We start from the raw sequence: 26,857 nt of genomic DNA, 5'->3' as shown, positions 1-26,857 counted from the left end.
AACATCATGGATATTGCGATGGATGCGTCGTTAATAGCATAGGCGGGCATTTAAAAAAAATCCTTTTTCGCACGAATGTGCTCCGTCATTCCGGACAGAAATGGTAATAATATTTGTCGTTGCATTAGGTGTTGCAAAAACACACATATTAACGATATAACTGTGGTTAAAGCAACGCGGTGGTTCTGATTTTACAGTTTCGCGAGTGAAGGTTTTTCGATGGGCGCGACCGCTAATTGAAATCGACTGTTTCGATGGGATTTTGTGTGTCAATTAAATCGATATTACTGGCACGCGCTTAAACCTATGTTTTTTCAGTCTAAATGAGACGATTGCTCTCGATTCGGCAAGATTTTATCAACGAAGGTTATTTTGCCTTCGAATCGAATATAGTTTTCTATGGGAACAACATACGTTGGTAATTCCAGGTCCATTTGCGGTAATTTGTATTAAAAAAGAAATCATAATAGTATCGGCTAAGGAGTAATTTTGTGCCATTCAACAGTATTTAAAAAAAGCAATAAAGATAAATAACAATATTTTATTTCTATTTTAAATGACAGTAACAATAATAATATAAATTTTATTTGCATCTTTAAAGGTAAAAAAACACATACAAAAACAATATTTATAACATAATGCAAAAAGGATCTGGGAGGCAATTAAATTGTTCAAGTGCCAGCCCATAAATCTTACCTAACTTACAAACTAAAAAATATATCAGAGATTTTTTTGTGAAGTGAATTAAAAAAATTAATTATTAATTTTTTTAATTATGGGGATAGAACCATAATACATAGCGGTTAAATTTACTGCTATCAAAATGTGACACTGACAACAAATTCATGAAGTATAGGAAGGAGCATCGTCGATTATTTGACGTCTCGAAATATTATTCAACAGTTCAGCCAATATTTAGTATTTTCAGGTTATGTTTTACTATTTTTGTTTTGGTTTTTAATTATTTAATTAAAATGTTGAATCCCGAATTTGGTATACAAAACAGTAAAAGAATTGCTGCCTTCGCCCTTATCCTGGCTGCAATAATTTGTTGCTACCTTACATCGAAAGAAGGTGACGTGTCAGGCCTTGGCTAGAAAATAAATTAAAATAAAGGGGCCAAACAATAGGATAAACAAGAGTGTTGAACAGTTTAAACAGTTTTTGAGCATGCCAAATGAAATAAAATATTGGTTCATGTGAATGTTTAAAAGATCATGTCATATAAATTTCAGTTTGTAAAATCTTTAAATATTTTCGCTGGAAAGTGGAGAAGTTACGTCAGTGTTAATACAGGCAGAAGCTGTATATAATATATATAAAATACCAAATACTGAAGTGCTCTTGTTCCTATTATTTAAAAGAACCCCAAACAGTTTTTAATCGTTTACAAAATGAAAAATTTTATTTCCTTGATTAAGTTTTATTTCAAAATCAAAAAGTGATGTTTCCTTTGTATAAAATTATACAGATATACATTACACTACACACTACACTACATTTGCCTAGGTCTGTATCTATTTCCAATTCCTCTTATAAATAATATCCAAGATTTGTCTTAAGTCGTTTACATGTGGCATTATTTGTTATTTCCTTTAAATCGGCACACACAGTTCTACAAATTACAAATAGTTAGTTGTACGGTCTAACTATATCAGTATTTTAAAACTAATAGCAAAAAAGCATCTACAATATTTAATCTGCCAACTGGGTCTTCCGGTCAGCTCACACTTTCAAGGATACTAGATGCCCTTTACATAATGGCAATTGCCTTCGAAGTTTGCGTTTGATCCTGTTTTTCTTTCGAGCTTGAATTTTGTCAGAGACGTCAGTAAGAGAACTCAAAGGCGAACTTATAATGAAGTCAGGTAAATCTAGACTAGCATTAATCCTTTGGGGCAGACCTCAATCAGCTATCAGCAGATTGGAGTCACTTGCTCTGACTGGATTTAGTCTCTCCAGAAACATAATATTTTCAAAACACGATGAAGAATGCTTATAAACTTCATCTGTACAAACCTCACTTACTACGTAAAGTTACGTAAACTCGCCTTATCTTTGACACATAACCTTTAGTTTGCATCTTCTTTCATTTTTCTTATGTTCGCCATAATGTCTGTAATACCACTGTAGATATTTTAATGGAATTTGGCAAGTTTTTTAAAATACACCAGTGGTGGGCGTATGGAATTTCACCTGTCTATTTTGGCAGACATTGATGGTACGCCTCTGACTTCCTTTAAAATAAAAATTATTCCGCAACCTCCAATCATTCTTAAAGAAATTTAATTTCTGGATTTGTTTCAATCAGGTGTACGATTTTCGCTTAAAAAAAAAATAAAAACCTCTTCTCTGCGTGTTCATAATATTAAAAAAATTAATAGATTAAATCTGCCCATAAATAAATGAAAATGTCATTATTTTCTTAAAGAAATCAGTGGCGTGACTGACTGACATATACTAATAATATTTTAGTTTATTGGTCGCCATTGTACTGGTTAAATCGAAATCTCTATTATGAAAAATAAAATTTCTACCTAACACAAAACATCTAGTTTTTAGTTACCAACCAGTGTCTTTCAGAAAAAATATTATAAAAAAAACACTACCTACTATTAATAATTTGTAACAAGATTGTTTGTTAATAAACTAATAACAACCTTTTTGAAAAAAAGAACATAGAAACTAGATAAGTTATTGAAGGATACACGCTTCAGCTCTTTTCCTCATATTGCCGCGCACTCTTTGAAGTATGCCTCCAGTGTTTCTTATTAAATCGTAGGACGCTCTTATACGATCCTTTAGCTCTCTTACAGTGTTAAGTGGGGCGCAATAAAAGAGGCTTTTAAAATGCCCCAAAAGAAAGGAGAAAAAAACTAACCAAAATTATTTAAATCTAAGGAGCTAGGGGACATGGATGAGGTCCGCCGCGACCTACCCAAGTAAGCAAGGGCGCCCTCATGCATAAACCACTTTTAGTTCCTAATTCTTCTTCTAGCAATATTGGTAAATCCTCTTCTAAAAATTCGCGATAGTTATAGTCATTTAGCCTTATTGGCAGTAAACTGGTCCAAATAAATAATTTCCAACAATTCCAGTCCAAACATTTACCGAAAACTTTTCTTGATGTTTAAATTCTACGACTTCATGCGAGTTTCCATCGGCCCAAGTATGGTTATTGTCAAAAAATTCTGATTGCATTTCTGGAAACGTTAACTTCATCTGCAAATAGTATTTCTTAGTCAAACAAGATATAATGCGCAATTTTGTCCAAAAATTAAGACGCCAGGGAAAATCTCTGGGAAGCAACGCTTTGGACACGTTGAATATGACATGGGTACAATAGAAAATCGTGCAGGATTTTCATCAATAGAATTTAAAACTGCTTCTTCAATTTCTGGAATTCTTACAGTCCCTTTTAGTCAACCATCTACGTACATTTGAAGATATTCGCCTATCTGGTATGCCTCTATTAGGAAAGCGCTCTTGATATAACCGCCTCTATTAGGAAAGCGGTCTTGATATAAACGCCTCTATTAGGAAAGCGCTCTTGATACAACCGCCTATCTTCCGGCGCACTATCTTCAGCCAAACTATACATAAAATGCAAATCTTTGGTAAAGTCGACCATTCTTTAAAACAAATGCTGGGAAATTTTAAACACCAAATTAATAAGACACTAAAAACTGAACTTCAAAATTTATGCCAAACATCTGCCTACTACAATGGTTAGAAATAATTATAACAGAAATTAGAGATATTAGAAAAATATATTTTTTTCTTGAAAACTTTACCACCCTGTTAAGAAGTTCAGGACATATGTTCATCTGAAGTTTTCTCTTTAAAATGGAACCAAAAATCGGCCCCTTAATCATTAAAATTCAATTAGAAAATACCCTGTATATCGTTACCTCATTGTCAATTGTGTTTTACGGTAAACGACTGAATATTTAACGAAATTTTTTTGCCACCACGGAACGATATGAAAAATGGCTTCGGCTTTACGGTCGACTTCGCGTCCCTGCCACATAAATTTCGTTTCAAACGTGGCGGCGAACGACTGCCTGTTACCTTTTCGCATTTCTCCGGCGTTTTTGTTGTTTCCCGCTTTTTACGGACGTTCGATTCTTGCATTTGAACGAAACTTTTTAACTTTTTAAAAGTTTATTAGTATTGCGAAACGAATGGTCTGCGTGCTCTCTCCGACGTAATTTATGGACCATTAAAAACGGTGTGGCACGATGTCGAGGCCCCCATTTCCTTATGCAATTCCGCCCGATACCGTCAGGAAATGAAAGTAAATCCGAAGCACATATCGATGAATGCAGGAAAAGATCGATTCTGGGTGCGTGATTTCTTTTCAACGGAATCAATCGCATCCATTTAGGAAAAAAATATTTCCGCAGTCGGAAATAAATGGATAAAAAACAAAAACGATGTAGACTGGAAGAGCTATAAACAGATCAAAAATCAAACTAATATTGCTATAAATAATGACAAACCTGGACTCCTGCATAAATAGTAACTTTAATAAAAGTGAACTTGAACTTGAGATTGAACCCTTAAATCGCAATAGGTACTCAACAATGAATAATTAAAGTCGGAATTGTCGTCGGGCATTTTCAAACAAAGCAAAATGCGCCGCAGCCGGTGTGACGTCACACCGCAGAAAAGTATACAGCGCGCTATCAGTCTACCGGCCATTTCAAGCATTTTTCATTGATTTCTAACCAAATTTTAAATGGTTAATATAATAATAATAAATACTGTAATAATAAATACTGTATCGTTCCTTTTTGTACGAGTTCAACTTTGAAAAATCCAGAAAAATTTTCATTCGGGTACTGGAAGGTAAAAAGTGAGGACTAAAATGGCTAAAAGCATGCAGAAGAGGTGTAGGGGATTATTCTACGCAGGACATAAACATTCACGTTTGTGAAGATCATTGCAATGTGAGCATAAACACCTAAATATAAATAATTAGGGTTAGATAAACTTGTTACTTACCAGTAAAGTCCAAAATATATCTTCTATTACATACATACTTACCTAAATATAAAACACATCTAGATACTACTTTTAGTTAGATTTAGGTAACTATCTAGTAAAAGTATTAGTTGGGTACCCATTATTCACTATGGTTACTATATATATTTGATTATATATGTCATTTTTTGTTCCAGATTACGGAAGATATGGAAAATTATGTAAAGTTTTAACGAATGGGTGGTAAAAAAATAATTGAACCTCATGTCGCTCCTCACATTTTTAATTGACAGTCAGGGCAGCAGCTGATAAAAGGGCAAATAGAAGACTTGTTAGTCAGGCAGTAAATAACTAAATACCACATTTTATCAATGAGTATTGGTTATTTTGCATGTTTTTAAATGTCTGTATATAGGCGCTTAGATCGAAATACAACGGTCTGACATCACATGGTAGTGCGTTTTAAGAGCAGGTAAAATTATTCAAATTTCAAAGCTATGAATTAAAAACAAAATGGTCGAATTTTATGATAGGATTGATTTGTCTCTGAGTGAGAATATTGTCTTTTATGTTTATTACGTCAATTGGTGGAATGCTAGGAAACAGATTTTGGAAATCAAAGAAAACTGGAATTGTCTTAGGAGGAATTTTAATGACTTTAACCTCGTTGATTAGTTCGAACGAATTAAAGGCAATATAATACTGAAAAATTTTTACTAATCTTGTTGAAAGTTGGCATATCCTGTTTGTGTAATTTAATTAAGGAATCTACAGGCCTTATTGGCATATTCTGTTTGTTGAATATAATTAAATAATATAATTTTGGAGGTTGAGGGTTTATAACTTTTATTTGGTATTAAAAAGTGCTAAATCTGTAATTACAGTTTTGATTTGTTATTGATATAACTCGATGGGATCATATTGTATACTTTGGTATATGTCTGGTTGATGAAAATGTTTGGTTTTTGTAATATATTGTAATTTTTGTAATAATAATTGTAATTTGTAATATATTCTAGATTCGATAGCTATGACTGTCTTTCCTTTGCTTGCTCTTGTAAATACTGTATAATTTTGGGAAACCTTGTATTTAATTAATTCTACCATAGACATATGTGAAAGATCCTGGAATTTACTGTTAGTTTTAAGTTGCGTTTGTGTTTACAATATTGTTGTTATTACCTTTAATAGCAAGCTGGCAACCCCCAAACAATTTAAGTCCTTATTCATGTTGGAGAAATTTAAATTAAAGTTGAAACCCTTTTCTAGTAATTCAGACTCCTTTTTCAGAAAAAAAATGAAATAACTGACTCTTTTTCAGTGGATTTTATTAAATTGTCCAACTTGGATTTTTGTCTTACATACTTTTTGTGAAATTGGAATCTATTACTTAATCACGAATTGGATTTAAATTTTGTTGTTGTTAAATTTCAATTTATTTTTACAACGGTAATTAAGATTTTATTTTATTTAAAAATATGAAATAAAATTTCCCCAAATTTTCTGTGGACCGTTAAATTACTATAGTTGGAAATAGCTTCATTATTTGCCTTTAGTTATCTCCCCAGGGGTTCAAGAAGACGGTAAATACTGAGTTAGAAGAAAAAACTCAGAAAATTGTATTTTTGTAATCTTATTTTGAGTTGTGAAACTATTGCACTAAGGGTAAAACTCGTTTTTTTTATCACTAGGCGGCAATAAATTAGACATTATTATTAAAATATAATCAACTAAGGATTTAATTTTTTTAGACAGCCCAAATTTTGCATTCCGCAAGCGTATTTAGCTGCCGGAATCTTGTCATATTTTGTATTTGAGAAAGACACCAATAAACAACTGTGAAAATCTGAACATTTTTTGTTCTAATTTAATCGTGAACAGTAAAGAAGTTGAAGTTGTAAACGAAGCTTTTATATCTATATTTGACAGCGGATAATTATCATCTCTAGGAAATCCCCAATCTTAAAAACTTCTGCGAAGTGGTTGAACACGAAATTCGAGCCGAATTCCGACAATATCTTTTGTTTGGGTCCATTTCAACCAACGAACACCTGTCGGTCGGCCTCAGTACCTGCAAATACATTAGCATTATGTCCCAACGTTTTCACCTATTACCGCTTCCCAACAACTGAATAATACATGTCATCAACACGTTCCTCCCAGTCGATTCAAGCGAATGCGAAGACAATGGAAGACGACGGGATTCAGGTTATTATATGCACCCCTTGTAAAATTAAAACGGAATTTCTCTCACAGTTCCTTTCACAGAAAATCGGATCGTTAAATGGGGGACAGGGATATAGCAGTTGGATCGTCTTTATACTTCAACCTTTACCAAAATTTATAAACTGACGAAACTAAACTAGAGAAAACCCTTGGAATATAAAAAAATTAAATAAAACCATTATACAGGATATCTCACGTTTGGCAGAACATTAGACGTTTTTCGAAAAGCGCAAAGTAGAAGTTTGATGAAATTTTGATCATGCAGGTTTTTGGTTTTATCTAATTTATAGCGTCGCAATGTTGCCGCTTGTAGCGTTATGATCCGCATATTGTTCCATTTTTCTCTCCACTTTCAGTTTCTGATCATTTTTGCAAAATATTTCCATCCAGCAGTTTTCGAGGTATTAATTGTTTTCCATATTTTTCGTATGAAACTAGCCCCAGCTTAGATTGTTATTGCTGTGATATTTGAACAATTACTAATGAGATGTAGAGTATGCAGACTTTTTATTATCTATGGAGAGAGTTGACGGAGTAAAGCGCAAACGTGCATTTAGAAAGTTTCTATTCGCACAAAATTTCTCAGATTCATGCGTATGCACAGTTAAAAAATTACATGACCAAATTTCCTGCTTTTACCAAAACCGTTAAACACTATAATTCCTGGGTTTACTTGGTGCTTACAATTTTTCTAAAGTGAAATATATCTGATTTTAACTTTGATAATGGATAAGTGCTAATCACTACAGTAATACAAACACAAAACTATTTTTGAATAAGGGGGTTTTACCACTTTACAAAATTTATTATTAATTAATTAAAATTTGTCGATAATAATCGAAATGAGAAAATATATAGATAACACTAAGGGTAATGCAGACGAAATCTTAAGGAATATTTTATACTTTGAGTTCATTTTTAAGGGTCGGAATAGGAAAATTAACCCATACTATATAGCTAATAATAATGATCTCAGTAAATCGAAATCTCAGACAGGAAAAAGTCTGCAAAATTTATTAGCATGAAAAAGCATAACCGCAAAGTCCTTTTACTCGACAACGGGGAAATAGTTTATTGGCAATAACAATACTTACTTCTATATTGATGAGACGTGGATTATTTAATATAAGGAGGACAACACTATAGAAAAATGTATTACACAGATAGATATTTTATTTAGTTCCGAACACTATAAAAAAATAAAGCGGAAAAGAACCATCATAACAAACGAGACAAGAAAGATAAACATAAAATTTTTACAAATTCATTCACACAAACGCAAAAAATAGTGCTCCATACGACACTAATTCAAATTATGGTGTTTTTAAACTTTTCAATGGCCAGATGTTTAAACTCTTCTAGAAGATGATTGTAGAGAAAGAATCGGCGATTGTTTGAAATATTCATTATTATATCTCTCAATACAGAAATATATTTCTTGTGGTATATTTATGAAAACCTTGATTATTTCAAACTTTCAAAGTTTTCGTGCAGCTATCATAGTAAGGTAGGTTAAAAAGGAGTCGCTGTCCATAAATTGTTTCTTTTGTAAAACTGGGTATTTTTAAAGTCTCACCTTCTTGATTTGTAATATGGTCAACTACAATGTATAACTAATATAAACGACTACATTTAGTTTTTCGTTCTACAATATTGTTTTTCAAAAATGTCCACTTAGGCCCATTTAGAAATATAAATTTTTTCAAACCAACAAATAAAACTTATTTTTGTTGTTTTTTAACAGCTTATTATAGAGTGTTGATGTTTTGAGGTAGATGTACAAAAATATCTATTTAATGAAATCAAACGTAATATTTGGAACAAAAACACTTAGAAGGCAGTTGTGGCAAAAAAGTATTAAAAATTTTACACTGGATGGTATATTGTGACGTCAAAGACTTAAAGTCAACGTAAAGTCGACGAAAAACACACAAAACATATTCAATGCTGTTTTTAAGGAGGAAAGAAATTTTCTTGCTTCTTCGACTTCGACAAAGCGCTATCTTCGTCCCTATTTCTACAACCGAAAATGTCATTTTCTAAGGAAGTGTTAAAAACAAACTTTTTTTTCAGATTACAGTTTGAACAAACCTTATGTCGCGCATTCCTCGTAATATTTTGACCCAAGTTCCAAAAATAGCTGGTTTACGACAAAGCCATAAAACGATTAATTCGCCAACAAATTAAAACGCGCAAGAGTTAATAACGTTTTGCCGACAATATCGTTAAACTTGTGACGATTTCAATGTTTACGGCGTGCTTTATGGCAAAAACGGCACATGCCATTTTGAAAGAGGTAGGCGACAGTCACGAAATTAGACTAGGCTTACAGTTCCACGATTCCTTTAAACTGACTGACAATGACCTTGGGACTTCTAAGTTTAAAGCTCGACTCAGACGCGCAAAATTTTGTCTACTGAGTTCGAAATTTGTAGGCAAAAGATGGATGCGAAACCTGTCCAATTTTGAGAACTGCTTGACAAAAGAAAGTCCTCAGAGAGATAGAAATGAAACAGGGAGAAATAATTCATTACATTCAACAGCAGTTATTTGATTATTGTTCAATTGATTTTAAATATTAACAATCGACAATGGCATTTCCATTACTATTAACACTAGCACACATTATCAAAAGTTAACAATTATTAACAATAATTTTGTGGACGAACTGTGGTATCTTAGGATACTGTGTTTTCTGAAACAATTAAAGGTTGTTTCCTAGAGCTTTTATTATTTTCTAGCCGTCCAAATGAACTAAATCAAAACAGCTTAGCGTATTCCAGTCAAATCAAAACAGCTAAGCGTATTCCAGTCAGCTAACTCTTTTTTTACTCTATTATATGATTGAACTGTCAGTTCAGTCTCTCCCCCCCTCCCTGTTTCCCTCTCTTTCTCTCTTTTTCCTCTCTCCCTCCCTCACCACTCTCTCTTAATTGTCGAAGATTCCACGTCATCCTGATTCTCAACGCAAATAAACCCATGTTTTTATCTCTGCGGAGAGATTTTTCCGTTTTCAATTCAAAAATAAAAGTTGTTGGGTACTTTAACTAAGCTGTTTCGAATATGAATCTTCAGTGCCTCACCATCTATATTTCCTAAGAAACAACAATACTTAATAACATTTCACAGTGACGTTAGAGTACATATATATATATATATATATATATATATATATATATATATATATATATATATATATATATATATATATATATATATATATATATATATATATATATATATATATATATATATATATATATATATATAGAAATACAAAATTGTCAATAAAGCAGCAAGAAAAGCGAGCAGAGAAAATCAGAGAATGTGCTTTATCCTCTACTGCTCTTATTAATTTCAGATTCATTTAATAATAAAATAATAAAAAATAGTTTCAAAAGTTAAAGTTAGTTAAGTTAAAATCGTTAAAGTCTGTTAATTAACTCTTCTTTTTCCTTTCCTTCACTAGCTTATTTACAAATGGATTTATCGTAAACATATTTTAATCACCAAACTGTTTTTCAAAAGTAACGCTCCAAATTTTGCTGCTGCGATGATTGTTTAACCCAAACGTTCAATATTTTGCTCTGGTAGCGTTTTCATTGTAGTCGTTCTTTTGTTTTAACTAAATATTTCTAAATGAGATTTAATTACTCCATTATTATTGGAGCTGTTTTGACAACTTACGATGCAATAAAATTCAACTTTCTGGAGAAGGTGCCAATGCTGTCAAGACTCTCAATAATAGAAAATACATATTAGTAGCAGTTATTCAAAATATTAAGGAGATCGTTTATTTTATTGCACTGGTAGCATTTTGATCGTATTCGTCCACTTCTTTCAATTGATCTGTAAGGTAAGAATATTTCGCACATGATTTTGTTAAACTGAGATTTAATAGATGATTATTATGGGAGTTGTTTTGGCAGGCTACGATGCAACGAAATTAGGCTTTCTTCTCTTTCTCTCAGTAATAGAGAATACATATTGCTAGCAGTTATTGAAAACGTTAAAGAGATTCATTTATTATATTGCTCTAGTAGCATTTTGATGGTATTGGATGGCTTTCAATTGATCTGGAATACAACAATATTACACTTTTTTCTCTAGTACTAATACACACACTACAAAGTAGTGGTATATATTGAAAACGTTAAGAGGATTGACTTAGATTATACTTTAAAAGTACATAATTTCGTTTTTAAGTAGGTTTGTAATCACATTAACAATAATAAATATTAGTTCTATAAGCTGATAGAGCCTTCGGAAAATGTTCTAGTTTATTCCTTTACACAATGCAAATTTGCATTGACAGGGAGGGATCACTAAACAGGATGGAAAAGTTATATCGTAAAGTTCAGGAAAATGGCAATGATAGTTTCCAATAAAGTAATGTGATGACGGCGTTACTGCAAGTAGTATATTAGAATATTATATCCAATGACAAGATAATTAAGATATTAATTATCAAAAATCCCGAGACGAATGGAAAGATGTCTATTTATGCTGTACAGACTACTAGAAAGAATTAGACTGTCTCAAACATTTAGAACTAATAAATCTTTAACTAGGAAAAAATGTAGATAAAGGTGATCTTTGTTTCATAAAGAACCTCTACCTTAATGAAACAGCATCCGTGAGAGTAGGTAATGAAACCACGCAAAGTTTTCCCATAGGAAAAGGCGTAATTTATATTTATATTTTTGACCGCGTTCTCTTAAGAATTAATGTGGAAAAACAAAGGTTGTTATGGGCAGAGCACGAGGTATTCGTTTAACCACTTCGGTTAACGGCCAACAGATCTAACAGGTCTACAAATTTAAGTATCTCGTCAGCTGTTACCGAAGGTCTAGATCGAAACACGGAGTACTTATTCCTGAAGCTAATTATGGACGGTAAGATTGAAGGAAAACGAGGCATCGGAACGAAAAAATATTCATGGTTTAAAAATATTAGACACCGGATTGGTCTCGATGGTCAGTCACTCTTTAGAGCTGCACAAGATCATGAAGAATTTGCTATAATTGTGGCCAACATTCATTAAATGAATATGGCACCTTAAGTCTGTAGCATTAAAAATTTATAAAGATGTTTGAAAAATAATGCTTATCTGCTTACGTTATACCCAAAAAAATGTTATTACCAATTATCCAATTTCTAAACCGAGAATAAAGTTGGCCGGCCGGCAAAGTAAAATTTAAAGCACATCTAAAAATAACCCACCCTTTTCCGAAAAGGAAAATCAATTTCCAGCGGAATCCCGCGGGGACTATAAAAAATAGAGCATCGATCGTCTGTTTTTTTTATTCGGCATGCCGAATTAAACCCATAAAGACCGGTATTACAAGAGGCCGGTTGCTTACAACCTTAGTATTGTGCCATAGGCCATGTGAGGGGTCAATAAATTATTAAAAAAGATGTCACTCAAATTACCTCGAGTGCCTTTCTTTAAGCGATAAGAACAGCGCTTGTTTTTGGGATGTTCCGTTTGGGCAAAAATTGAGGCAAAAATAATTTAAATTTGTCGATTAGTTTTTGATACCATCAATTTCCAAAGACAAATAAAATTTCATTTTTTCAAATGGAACATATTAGGTATATCAATTATTCTTCAAGACATTGAAAACCCCCTTCATATGACGTTCATATTCTCAATATACAGGGCGTTTTCTAATAGGGAACTTGATTTTTTTTTTAATTTGACAATATATTCTGGGATATCATCCGTTCGTTTGTTGAACTCCGACTGGAATCCTGCAGACGTTTCGCCAAGATCTCACTTGGCATCTTCAATGCTCGCGCTAAGAAAATGCTTCGAAGATGCCAAGTGAGATCTGGGCGAAACGTCTATACAGTGTTGCACAATCTCTGTAAATGACCCCAACAGCCAAGTTGTTTCTCTTCCTCTATGGATTCCACCTTTAACTCTTCTCTTATATGTGCATTCCTAATTTTGTCCCTTCTGATTATTGCTTTCACACAAGTGCTTCATCTCTGCTGCTCCAATTTTGCTCTTATGCCTATCTAACAATATCCAAGACTCGGAGTCATATGTAAGGATTGGTCTGTAAATTATTTTGTCAACTTTCATTTTAGTTTTCTTTGAAAATTTCCTTTTTATTTATGAGACCCTTACTTAATGCATTTTCTATTCTATTATTTAATTCTGTATCATGTCCTCCTGTGTCTTAGAACATAATTCCCAAGTACTGGAAGCTAATAACTTGTTCTATTAGTGTCCCACGTATCCTCACCTCTAATTTCTGTTACTCGTTTCACGCTGCCATAACTTTGGTTTTATTTAAGTTCATTTTAATTCTGTTTTTTATTAGTATCTGATCCCAATTATTTAGATTTTCCTCCAGATCTTTCGAGGTACTTGCTATGATCGATTTTCATCGGTGAAGGCACATTCCGATATGTTGATACGCTCTAGTCGTCGGTATGGTATCCAACGTTAAGGTCTTTTGATCGCTGTTCTGCCATTCTAATTAGATCGGCCGTATAAATTATGAATAGTAAGGGGCTCAAACTAGCCCCCTGTCTCACTCCTTCTTGTATTATAATTGCTTTTGATTTCATGTTCTTACTTATTACGCAATTTCTTGTTTCATTGTATAAACTTTTGATAACACTTATTAGTTTATTGTCAACGTTTCTGGCTTGCAAGCTTTTCCAGATTTTTCTTCGCGGTACTTTATTAAGACTACTTGATCAAGACCAACATTAAAACTAAAATCACCAAAAGGAACGCAGCTGGAGCGTAGATTGAATGTCAATAATTAAGGGGACGTTTTTGGATTTAAATAGAAAATTTCATATGAACAAATGTCGTCTTAATTTTGAGATACAGGGTGGTCAAGTTTCAAAAATAAAATATATTTTAATGAAATTTGGCACACATGTACCATGTATTAATAGCTAATAGCTGAAATTTTCTTTTATCATGATCTTCCTTCAACCTCAACTCCGATACCACATGACGAAATTTTTCCTCTAATGAAGCAATTTGTGATAGCTCTAGATTCCAATTCCGAAGTTATCTGAAGTTAAAGGACAAGAACTTGTGAAAAACGAGTCTGGAAGAGTTTTAAAGCAGTCGTTGAAAGGTTCCTCGGAAATCATAGAGTTAACAATTATAAACAATTGATAGAAAACATGCTTCAAAGCGTTAAAATTGCGGGCTGCGGAATATCTTATAAACTTCATATGCTACATTTTTATTTAGACGAATTTAATAGTAACATGGGTGCCTTCTCACGGGCAAGTATCGGCTGTATCACGGGCAGCACGACGAGAATATGATGGGAGATCACATTTGGGGTTTAATACGAATATAAACGAAATACGAAAAACTCATTTCGTGTTATTTTACTATATGATACGATATTACTTATTACAGATTTTGAATAAAAAAGGCAGTGATATTTAAGAAAAAACGTTTGCTACCATAACTTAAAGTAAAACTATAAAAAACCGAAAAATTTGATGATTTTTGCTGCAAAAATTGCTCTAGTTTCTAGAAAAGCAAACTTTAATTAAACAATATTTTTTCTTATTTTTAACGTAAGAGGAACTGAAATTTAACACTATTTTTAGGAAACGAGTAAAATTTGCAATTTTTATTTTTCGAAATCATATTTTTTCGGTCAGTTATTATTTTTTTGAATATTAATTCAAAAGAAGCTTTTCATTTACTTGAAAATTACCAAAGAATTTTTATTAGTACGCGTAAGTACCAACCTGCAACATGTCTGATGGTCTCGTGAGCATATTAGTCGAAGAATTAATATGCGGATCTAAAATAGCACGCGAAAGATAAATATTGTATTACTAACGATATTACGCCATGATTCGTATGTTATAATGGCGAAATAAATTTTATAGAAGTAATTTTATCGTAATTATTGACATCCGATTGCAGTTTCCTAGAATACCGTGATGCCGATTTCTGCCACGAAAGAGATTAACATCGAAAAAACGAGCGGGATTTTGCAAATATTTACAGGACATTACATAATAGATGTGTTGATATCGCATTAAACGCAGCCCTGGTGTCAAATGTGGACTAGACATTTTGTCGGGATTTGCCCTATTTTAAAGCCTAAAAGGGAACCCTCACGAAAAGTATTAGAAAATGGACTACAATTTAATAAAATTTTAGTCTTTTTTTAATATTCGACTTATAGCAGTATAGTATAGTATAAGTGTTTATGTAGTTTTGTTTTAGCCGTCAAAATTTTCAAAACAAAAAACTTTTTATGGGTAGGTCCGTCTGTAAGAGCAAAAAAAACACTTATTAAAAAAATGACATAAACAGAACAGATTATTTGGTGTTTTTTTAAACTTTATTTTTAATACAAGGTGCGTTAGAAAAAACAGTTTCCTTCTTTGTTTTTTATGATTTTGAAATTCAATAATAATGAATAATGAATGAAATAAAAGCAATAAATAATGTTGAAATCTGCCTGCCGTCAGATGTTTATCAAAATAATGTGGTCAAAATCAGTCATCACAGTTTGAATATAATTATTGTCGGTACTTACTATACAGACATAGAAAATAATTAAAAATTAGGTAAACAATAGGCACCTCTTGTAAAATTGTATTGTATAAAAAGTTACTTATTTACTAATTATAAATTTTCCGATTTCCTCCCGCGACGGTTCTTGATAAACTGAACCTTTGTCAGTTTCAGGTTAAGCTCTGAAGAAGCCGACGAGATGATTGGCGAAACGTCAGCAATTTCGACTAAGCAAAAACCGACGCAGGAGAAATCCAGAAGATTTGTAAATAGCATTACAGTGACCTGTGACAATTTCTTTGAAAAAATGAAAGTAACTTATTTGTTTTTGATAAATTGAAAAAAAATTCATTAAATCCATTTCAACATCTATATCACGCTGGGGTTCTTTGACCCAAATTCCGATGAAAACAAAAAAATACTTTCCCCCTGAGGTGCATACAGCAGATTGCCGCAACGCTTATTGTTACCAAAAAAACACACGGTAATTACAAAAATTGCGCGCTGATTAGTTTTTGCGTTCGGTAATTCAGACGGTTTTCGCCACTCATGGTTTTGTTTTCACATTGGACAGTCTTATCGTAGCCTGACACGTAAATTTATTAAATAAACGTAAAGTGCAGGGAAATTTGGTGTTTATTTTAAGACATTATTGACCCATATTAAATATTATGAAATAAACAGAGTGACATACAGAATGAGGATCATCATCAGTCTTTTTAAAATCCACTGCTCGACATAGGACGTCCTGTATAATGCTTTTGCCAACCAACTACTTTCTTATGCTACCCTGCCATCACATTGGTGGTCGTCGTCTGCGTTTACTATCTGCTCTGGGCTCCATTCAATAAGTCTGCAGGTGCAGGTTCAGATATGACATCTGTGACTCTTGTCTTCGTATGTAGATCTTGACTTCTTATCCTATTAGTTGGCGTTGATGTTGATGTTAGCTCTCTTCCCTTTACTGTGATATTATGTGTAAAGTACCTGTATGTGTCAGTCAGCATTTTGGGACTAGATTCGTTATGTATTTTATTTCGTCAAAAATTATTTGCAATTCGATTTTATCACAAGCAGTTTTACATCATCTAACATGTCTCTATATTCTAGTAATCGGCGTAATGTGAGTGATGTCAGCAGATATGAAGAGCTTTGGTGACATTTTATCCCCTTGTCAAACACCGGGTTATATTTTAATTACTTTATTGTCATAGTCGCTTTTTTACAAATATTGTTGAATGATTCTGTCTTGCTCCACCAAATACTTTAGAGAAGTAAACCAACGTTATATTCTAGATACTTTTTGTTAATAATTTAACTGGTCTGAGGTGGCCATTAGTTCGAACAATTTAAACGAAAAAGGCACATTCTTTTGATTTGTAAAAATTCAGTTCTTATTCAACCTCGAAGTTGGTCTAGTAAAAAATTTTATAAAATAGAAGCATAATATGGACGAATAGAAATCCTTTTTTGCTAAGCAGTCAAGTTGGTTGTAATGGGTATTGTTTTGTTTGTTGGTTAATAGTAACAGAGAACTGTAATAAGACATTGTGTATATATTTTCTCAATTATTTTACCTGGATGATTTTTCTCGAAGATTTTTTGAGAATTTAGATTATTATAAATTTTATTTTATGCATTATTTGTTTCAGTATTCCAGTAAAGAACAAACTAACCAAACAACGAGCCATTTGTAAGATTGATTTAAATGAACAAGAAAAACAAGCACATTGACAAAAGCGTAGCTATAATGAAATATATAGAAAAGAAACTAGAACTATAGAAAATATTGTAATGTAAAATTTTTACTTATCAGTTAAATTTAGAAAGTTGCACAATAATAAGTCGGTATTTTTTTATTCAAATAAATTCAGATCCACTAAAAATTCAGCTAAATGCAGATCGTCTGCGATACATTTTCAAATTTTTGCTTAGAACCTAAACTTTAAACAGATCCTTATCTAAAGAGAATTTTCAATAAAATAGAAAAATCACTACGAATGGAACAACTACTTAGGATAACATCGGAGGGTATACGACGCTAGTTATTATTAGGGTCTTGGAATGATGAACAATGTTGTTAACAAAAAAACCGTTAACATCATTGTTAGGTATACATACAATTTTAATAATTTGAAAAAGGTTGCATTTCAAGAGATTCCATTTGAAATATATACCGAGTATTAAAAAAATAGACGGAGATATTTTAGAGTGCGATTCTTTGTTAAAAAATATGAAAACTTAATATAAATCCGGAAAGGCAAAGTTTTCAAAGACACAGTTAAATTGATTTTTTTTCATACTTTTTAACAAGGAACAGCTTTTTAAAATATCTTATATATATATTAAATATATATATTAAATATATTCTTTGTGTCGTGATAGTTGCGGTGGCAACCATTATTCTTGCATTTCTCGTGTCAATAATCTTTACCGTTCTCTTATCTTTCGAACATTTAGGTATAGTTGGGAAAATAAAAAGTCTTTGTTCTTGGGAGTGTGACAGGACAGAAATCTTGCGTCATATAGGCTGATGTTTACGCTTCCGTGCGTAAACGGTCCCATCTTGCTACGCAGACTGAATTCATAAAGCTTAGAACAAATATTACAGATAAACTGACGCACCGAGAGAATGTAGTAAAATTTAATTTGATATAGTGGTAAATTGCAAAATTCGCGATTTTTTTGTCATTTGACCTTTACGAACCTCGTCTGGCGCCATTTACTAAAAAAGATGTAATTCACATATGAAAATTAAGCCAAATATCTACAGTGTGTGTAAGGGCAGGCTGACATGGGGATAGGAATATTTTAAATAAGTTTATGAGAAAATAAGTTGTATTTTCTGTTTTCTTCTTCTTCGGGGATTAGTACATTTGTTAAAACACTTTTTTTAAGAATAATATAATACGAAAAGGTAATAGGAACATTTTTTCACTTGTTTTCGAAATACGGCATAAATTTTCTTATGACCGCCATATTGAATATTTTATTTATTAGAATAAAAAATGCCTTTAATTGAAGTATCACGCGGTGTTTTTGTTATCATTCTTACGGTCACAAAAGCAAAATTTGATTTATAGTGGATCATATCATCTCAATAGATATATAAAAACAAAAGTTATGAGAGTCCAAACAAATTAAAAGATTTGACAGTCCAATTATTGCGATAAACAAAGTGAGCATTGAAAAATAAATGTCCTTAGCAAATACTTTTTCTGACAGTTACGGTGCAATACAAAGATGTTACATCAAAATTTCTGTTTACCGACGTAATTTTTGAACAGAGGTCACACGAGATTAGTTCCACAGGTGGATAGACGATTTGACTTATGTTTAGTAAATAATAACCTTTTGTAATTGAGATTGCAAAAAACTACTATCAACAATATGTATTAATTATTGAATTACATTTCATAAATGTGAATTATTATTTGTTTATTTATTGCAATATAGTTCGCAAGTTCGTAAGATATTCCAATGTAATTAGTAAATAAAGAAACTTTGTTTGTTTTACGTTATTGACTGTTCAATTTTTAATAAACAATAAATTTAATACAAGTTCACTGTTTGGTAAGAACTTCAGTTTTCTGAATGTCTGTCGAGAACGATCATGGACTGTTATAAAAAAAATGAAATTTTGCTTTTGTGAGTCTAAAAAATTTTTAAATTTTTAAATTTTCTGTCATCATGTCCTTCGTAAAAAAGAGTTCTAATAAGGTACTACTCTGAGAATCATCTTGACGAGCTCTTGGGTTTTACAGTCAAAAATAGAAAATTAAACTTTTTATATTTTCACGAATTCCTCAGAAACGATTCGCACTGGAGCCATTTTGCAGGCAGATTTAAGTTTCTCACAAGATTCTTTAAAATTCTCCTAATTTAACAGACCTTGCATCTCCTATGGTTTCCAATGTCCCCATGCTATCCCCACATTATATGGAACACACTGCCTAAAACGTAAACGGGATTAATCAGCAAAAAACTAAAGGCTTTTTTTTCTAAAAGCTTTTTTCCTTTCTCTCCCACGCCAAGTTCGTTGGAGTTGGATCGCTGCCTTTCAATATATTTTTTTCTTCAAAAAACCAGCTACGCGTATGAAAAAATATGTTTCAAAAAATTCAATTAGCAGCAGGCATATAAAAAAAATTATAAGCCGAATTACCTAGCTTATTGACCTATATATTCAGCACGATTGTCAATGCAATACATCGTCCACGCATTCGCATTTTTCAATGCGCTTCGCCGCACTTAAGAAAAACCTACCTTGCAATTGGTCTGGGGCCAAAATCGCCGAAAAATTCGGCCTACTTCGGTGTCATTTCGTCCATCCACCAAAAAACGGACAGGGCAAAAAATAAACAAAAAAATCACCCAATCCACAACCCGCCGGACCGATCGAAGGACAACAGTCGGCCGAAAATTCGATTAGATAACCCCGAGACACACTTTTAAATCGGAATAATTATTACGTTCCTCAGGCGGCGGTCAAAGCGCACTGCGATACTCTCGACTCGACAAGTTGTTAACGCGCCGGCGGCTCACAGCCTTCTTCGACGTGCCCGTGAAATGGTAGTCGCAGTGTTGCAGGTGGTTCGGACTTCGTTTTTCTTCGCTGTCGATGATTATGTTTATTAAGTACTTGGCGGAAATACCTGCATATGTTTTGGAGAATATTCTGAAGGGTCCCGACATCCCTCGCGGCTTGGCCCGACAACTGAAAATCTACCGAGACTCGACAACGTGATCGATAATTAATGACGTGTAAAGTTAACAATGAAATGATCATTTCCGTAAAGTTAATTTTTATTTGTTTTATTGTAAAGAGCGCGTTCACCAATTAAACCTGTAAATTGGCAGATACGATCATAATTATAATGGACTTTCGACGTGGAAAATTATAATAGAAGAAAATGCGTCGGATATTACATTGTCTCTTCACGCTCTGATGAAAAATGGGCATACTTTTTAGCGAAAACGGCTATGCGTTCGCGCAACTCGGATCGAACAGGTGTTAAATAGGCAAATTGTGTCGTTCATTTTCTGACACTAATTTTATGGGTTTATTTTAATGCTCTTTCTCTTGCAATTAAACTCACTCGAGTGTTTCTAATTACAAATAAATATTGACTTTTCTCCTGCGCACTATCACGAATGTAATTTTATATACCTCCAGGACACAGACCAAGTGAAAAGATCACTATCATCACTATTTCCACAAACGTATCTACATTTCATTCACTAACAGCACTTCATGACATTTTCTTTCTAACATATTTAACTCCCTTTTTGGCATACTTTCAGAAAATACTGCCGTAAAAATGCTGCATCCAAACTTATTGACGATTTGTCAGTGGCCATGTTGGTTGTTGAACAGCGCAAAGTCATTCCGTTAAACATAAGATTTTAAATCTCGCGCATGTGTATGTTGGATGGACCTTCTCATTTTTTTTTTATATAGTTGCTTTATAAGTTCCTCGGCATAGGCAGGGCGTCCATTTCACTAGTAGCTTTATCGAATAAAATTGACGATAGCTTTAGCGTTATGTCGCATTCCAACGAAAATGCAAACTGGCCAAAACTACTACATGAGAGCGTAATTTTTATATCTAGGTTCCCGAAAAAGTAAAAAAGATCGAATCCCAATCAAATCCGATGATCATCTCAATTTAGCGCCGGAGATACTACAATCAACTTTCACGTGTCGGAGACCGTGCCTAAATATCCGTGTCTCCCCTCGGTCCCTTCTAGCGTAGGTCAGGTCGCGCGTCAGCCAACTAACGGAATGTAGGTCAATTATCGACCGATTTCCCCACGGAAAGTAGGCTACCCATCATGTTCCCTCAACAAACTCAGGTTAGTAACAGAAGTTGCAATAAAATTATTTTTTAAGGAATAGCATCTAGGTTGATAATACTTTCAGTAAAATTTATATATTTCATAAAACCTAAGTTATCGGATTGAAACTTGGCGCCATCTGTTAATGTATCTTCAGACTATTACATCGTTCCATCTTAGTTATCTACCGTTAAGATATCCTAAAATACTTTAAAGTTTTAGTTCGACGGAAAAAAGACTGCATAACAAATAGAGCATGTTTTTTTTTCAAAAACAGTTTTGCCAATTTCTTAGTTTCTTTCTCAGAATCAAAACGTGTGCGACAGTGGTGCTTCATGTTTCATCCATTGCAAAAGATTTGGGTGGTGAATACAAATTCAAATATTACTGCACTATTCTGTGGTATTGTTGTTTACACCGCCTTATCTCCGTTGTATTCATAATTTACTCCTTATTATCGGGTATTAATTCATGTTTATGTTTTAAGTCGTGAATTTCGGATAAAACATGACTTGGGGCTTCGTAACGTGCGGACCAAATGAGGCAATGGTTATATCAGGTGAGTATCCAATCCTATTGAAATTTGTGTAGTTGCATCATTGAATTGGGCAGGATGCTGCTACAGCAAACCTCATTTAGTGCCTGGAGGCAGGGCTTTTATTTGGCCTGGAATCCAAAAAATCCAAAGGTACACAAATAACAGTAGTTTTTCCGCTTTGGTAGTGTTTGTGTTTGCAGAATATCACTCAACACCATGACCCTAATTGTAGATAGCCCTACAGTTTATACAAGCCAGGGAGTGCCTATTTCTGTTACTGGAATTGCTCAGGTATGATTTAACGAGACTATTTGAATAAACAATAGCCCTTGTTCCTTGTTCTAGGTTAAAATACAAGGACAAAATGAGGAAATGCTTTTGGCAGCTTGTGAGCAATTTTTGGGCAAAAATGAACAAGAGATTGAGCATATTGCGTTGGTGACCTTGGAAGGACACCAAAGAGCCATGATGGGCTCTATGACAGTTGAAGAGATATACAAAGACCGAAAGAAGTTTAGCAAACAAGTTTTTGAGGTCGCATCTTCAGACTTGGTGAACATGGGCATCACGGTCGTGTCATATACTATTAAGGATATACGAGACGAAGAGGTATGTGTTTTATTTATTTGGAATTGTAAAAAGTGATGAATAGGTGGGTTTGTAATGCTATTTGTAGTAGGATGCAACAAGGTGATGAAAAGTCTCACCTAAATTTGTTAATTTTCAATGCATCCATGTTTAAAACACACCTATCCATACTTACATTAAAAATTTAATTCTTTATTTAGTTTAAGTTTTCTTTACTCCAATTTGCGACTAAAAGGGTGCAAAGGTATGTGTTTATGTGTTTTGTTTCCTTACTTTCTCTCGTTTTTTGTATTTTACTTATAATATTTGCTGCACCCGCAAACATTTATGTTATAATATATGGCTTGCTCACTATTAGCTAAAGACCGAGGGGTTAACCACTGCGCGCAATATGATCAGAAATCTGTTGTATCAATTTTTAATGCTGATTCATTTGGAAATTTCAAGAAGTTTAAGTTCAAATTTTTCACTCAAATTAAAAATTTAAATGGCCAACGATTAAACAAATTATTTTCACCTTGATAATCAATTATTTAAAATTTTGATGGTTTTCAAATGCACAGAGCATCTCAAACTCTTCATTCACTTTCTTGAAGATCATTAAAGATAAACACCCCTAACTTGAATATTACTGGACTGCTTTTCTAGAAGAAATTTAACAGTCCACACATAATCTGGATGTCTCCAAGACTTTTTTTGTTACTTACTGACCACCCTGTATTTATTATTTATTTATTTATTATTTTTCAATCAACTCCAAATCCAAAACAAAGGCTTTCAGTCAATTTCTATATAGAACTCAAAATTTCTTATAAACAGTAAGATTTAGGTGTGGAATATTATATATGAAATATGTACTGCATTTTCTTTTACAAAAGTTATGCAGTATGCAGTAAAAATTTTTTTAGTAGAAAACAAATTACAGCGATTTTTAATATTGTTATTTTTATCACACATCTTCAGTTTGTTTTCTATTGTGAAATTTTTAGAGTAAAAATTTTATTTTTTAAATTTTCAATAAATGTAAATAATTTTGCACCTGAACTTCTTCATGTGGACTGCCAAATTTGACATAAGCATTCTAAAAATTTTATACAGAGTTGTTTAAAATTCGTGTCATCTTACCAATACGAAAAGTACATAGGTATGATGCTCTTAAATTACAGGAAAAATTTTGCAGATATAGAAATGCTTGTATAAAATTTTCAATTTTTGGCCAAAACCAATGATTAAGGGGAAAGAAAATACATAACACATTTTATTATTGAGCAGTCAACAGCAAGTCAAACAGCCATTTAAAATTCGATTTCTAAATATTTAATTCACGTTAAGTGTTCTATTGAATGTTATGGTTGTTTTTGTTGTTTTGTTGTTTTATATTTCTGTTACAATAATAGCATCAATAGTAAATAAAAACTAGCATTACAAATTATGAGGTACTCAACTGATCATTAGATCACAAATAACCTGTATGTGCAAAAATCTAACTAGTATTACGGTGATTGCAGAATTTTATATAATTAAAAATAAACGTGATTATTATAAAAGGTGCACGTAGAAAGAGAAAGAGAAAAAAAAATCGAAAAGGAAAAAAAATAGTAAACGGGTATCAAATACGTTAGGGACGGAATACAGTAATGTGGAATATATACAACAGGCTTACACTTTCTGGCAAATATTTTGTAATTAGAGCTTTTTTGTGCTAAAGGCTAGATTATTAAATAACTTTGAATCCAATCTTGCAACAAATCTGTGGTTACCGTCCTTTCTATAGAAGGGTACAGATAAGTTCTGGTTTAATTGATTTGTTTTTTATAAATAGAAATCTGCTATAGAAATATAACATTCTAATATTTAATGTATTTTCATTATATAACAATATATGTTTGAACAACGTTTAGAGGTTCAAGAAAGTTAGTGTTCAGACCACCCCATATAACTATAGCATATTGAAAAATAGACTCAACCAATGCTTTATAGACAGATATCAAGAATTTTTTATTCATAAATTTTCGCAGTTCATATAATTTGTAAATAAGTCTTCTAGCCTTAGCAACCAAGGTGTTAACGTGAATCGCCACTTAAAATGTTTGCCAACTATGATACCCAAGTACTTAATGTTATTCACCTCATGAATCTTAAATCCTGTTCTTGGTAATTATAAAGAACTAAAGTCTGGTCTGTTTATATCTGTAAAAGAGAAGGCAACATATTTAGATTTATTGGCATTGAGGGTTAATTCATTAAAGTCTAGCCAATCCTTTCTCATTTCAATACATCGCTTTGCTTTAGATTTAACTTCCGGCAAAGAGTTATCACTAAAAACCAAAACTGTATTTTATTTCTTAGTAATGAATTAATATATATAATAAATAGTTTAGCCATGTGGAATGCCCAGGTGAATTGTTGACAGTCACTCAAGATATTCTCTATTCTAACCTGCTGTGTTTTGTCCTGCAAGTAGCTGCGAAAAACCTTGAACACTGTGCCATAACGCCGTAACGTTCTAGGTCGGTTTTAATGGAATTAATAAGTTTAAATATAGGACGACCAGTACTAATACCCTTAATATCCGTACTAATAGCGGTAGCTCTTTCCTTACTCCCATTTCCTCCACAAAAGTTTAATTTGTGAATCTTGGTGGCTGTGAAATTATGGTAGCTAGCCATAGTGGTTAGCCCCTCACGAAAGACATAATATGATATAACAAGGCAACTGTTCACTATATTTTTTACTAGGGCTATTTACGTAGCCTAGGAATGGCTCGCACGGCCGAAGTGAAACGTGATGCGCGCATTGGAGAGGCAGAAGCCCGCGCTGAAGCCCAAATAAAAGAAGCAATAGCTGAGGAACAGCGAATGGCTTCAGTGTTTTTGAACGATACCGAAATTGCCAAGGCCAGGAGAGATTTCGAGTTGAAGAAAGCCGCGTACGATATGGAAGTACAAACGAAAAATGCCGAAGCCGAGATGGCGTACGAGCTGCAGGCAGCTAAAACCAAGCAGAAGATAAAGGAAGAAGAGATGCAAATTCAGGTTGTCGAACGGACCCAACAGATAGCCGTACAAGAGCAGGAGATAGCTCGCCGCGAAAGGGAGCTCGAAGCCACCGTTCGGCGTCCCGCTGAAGCCGAGAAGTATCGATTGGAGAAAATAGCTGAAGCCAACCGTAAGAGAACCCTCCTCGAAGCCGAAGCGGAAGCGGAAGCTTTGAGACTGAAAGGAGAGGCCGAAGCCTACGCCATTGAAGCTAAAGCGAAGGCTGAAGCCGAGCAAATGGCTAAAAAGGCCGAGGCTTGGAAAGAATATAAAGATGCCGCAATGATTGATATGTTTTTGGAGGTTTTACCCAAGGTAAGCCTAGATTTATGATGCGACCGAGTGTTTAGCGATTATTTCAGGTCACTGCAGAGGTGGCAGCCCCGTTGTCGCAGGCCAAGAAGATAACAATGGTTTCGACGGGTAATGGAGAAGTGGGAGCTGCAAAATTGACCGGCGAAGTGTTGGATATTGTTACACGAGTGCCGTTGCTCGTGAAAAATTTGACGGGCGTTGATATTTCTAAGGTAAAGTTTATTCTAACAACAATTTTGAGTTTTAATTTCATCCGGTTTTAGTCTGTCCACGCCGCTTAGTTGACGGAGACGCCACTTAGATATAATGTATTTCGTGCAAGTGTACCAAATTTGTGTGAGTGTTTTTGATGGTATCTTATTATCCTTGTTCACATTTCAGCGGCATACATTATTATAAATATTTGTATTTTGCTTAAGGAGCTATAAGTGTGACCTGTATTTGAATTTATAATTTACCCTTCAGGTTATAGCATGGCTGCCCATATTCTGCAATGTAGGAATTATGGTATTTCATAATTTTAGTTTTAACATTACTAGCCAAAAAAATACCATTGAATTGTCATAAAGAATCTCTCCTTTTAAGAATAGTATTTCTTTTTATCCAAGTCTAGTCTGTTGAAAGCCTTTTCATATGGAATTATGTATGTGTCTATATATTTTTTTAATAAATAAATCTATTATCTAACTCCGTTTTCTTGGTACATTTCATTTTTATACTTTCCTTCCTTCAGAAAACCAAATTTTGGTAAAAAAATATTTAAAATAAATAGAAAATCCTTTAAGCCATTCAAACCCTAAAAAA

At 33.2% G+C, this 26,857-nt stretch overlaps 2 protein-coding genes across 4 annotated transcripts in view; one reads left to right on the top strand and one right to left on the bottom strand.

Annotated features, from left to right (window-relative positions):
* LOC132698472 (uncharacterized) overlaps positions 1-20,944 on the bottom strand; it is a 109,255-nt gene extending 88,311 nt beyond the window's left edge. Inside the window, exons 1-2 of one of the 3 annotated variants that reach the window (XM_060664539.1) lie at positions 20,164-20,944; positions 20,003-20,041 (exon numbers count right to left, since the gene is read on the bottom strand). The gene's annotated coding sequence lies outside the window, so the exon portion shown is untranslated. Of the gene's footprint in view, positions 1-20,002; positions 20,102-20,163 lie in introns of those variants that run through there. The other 2 variants (XM_060664537.1, XM_060664540.1) reach the window with 2 other exon arrangements.
* Positions 20,945-21,815: 871 nt separating this feature from the next.
* On the top strand, positions 21,816-26,739 carry LOC132698406 (flotillin-1). Its single transcript, XM_060664445.1, has 7 exons — positions 21,816-22,133; positions 22,187-22,262; positions 22,313-22,403; positions 22,458-22,721; positions 25,439-26,053; positions 26,101-26,265; positions 26,317-26,739. The coding sequence occupies exons 1-7, from the start codon at positions 22,082-22,084 to the stop codon at positions 26,332-26,334; spliced, it is 1,281 nt and encodes a 426-aa protein (XP_060520428.1). The 5' UTR covers positions 21,816-22,081; the 3' UTR covers positions 26,335-26,739.
* The last annotated feature ends 118 nt before the right edge of the window (positions 26,740-26,857 follow it).

This window comes from Cylas formicarius, unplaced genomic scaffold, assembly GCF_029955315.1.
Source record: "Cylas formicarius isolate icCylForm1 unplaced genomic scaffold, icCylForm1.1 PGA_scaffold_2__14_contigs__length_35257938, whole genome shotgun sequence".
Lineage (NCBI taxonomy): Eukaryota > Metazoa > Arthropoda > Insecta > Coleoptera > Brentidae > Cylas > Cylas formicarius.
This window is presented reverse-complemented; position numbering and strand designations above follow the sequence as displayed.

Bases quoted from the DNA above. Each gene is read 5' to 3' on its own strand.
- LOC132698406 (XM_060664445.1), top strand. From the start codon at position 22,082: ATGACTTGGGGCTTCGTAACGTGCGGACCAAATGAGGCAATGGTTATA. The intron at 22,263-22,312 runs GTACACAAATAA...TTGTGTTTGCAG, and splicing joins GGAATCCAAAAAATCCAAAG to AATATCACTCAACACCATGA. The intron at 22,404-22,457 runs GTATGATTTAAC...TCCTTGTTCTAG, and splicing joins CTGTTACTGGAATTGCTCAG to GTTAAAATACAAGGACAAAA.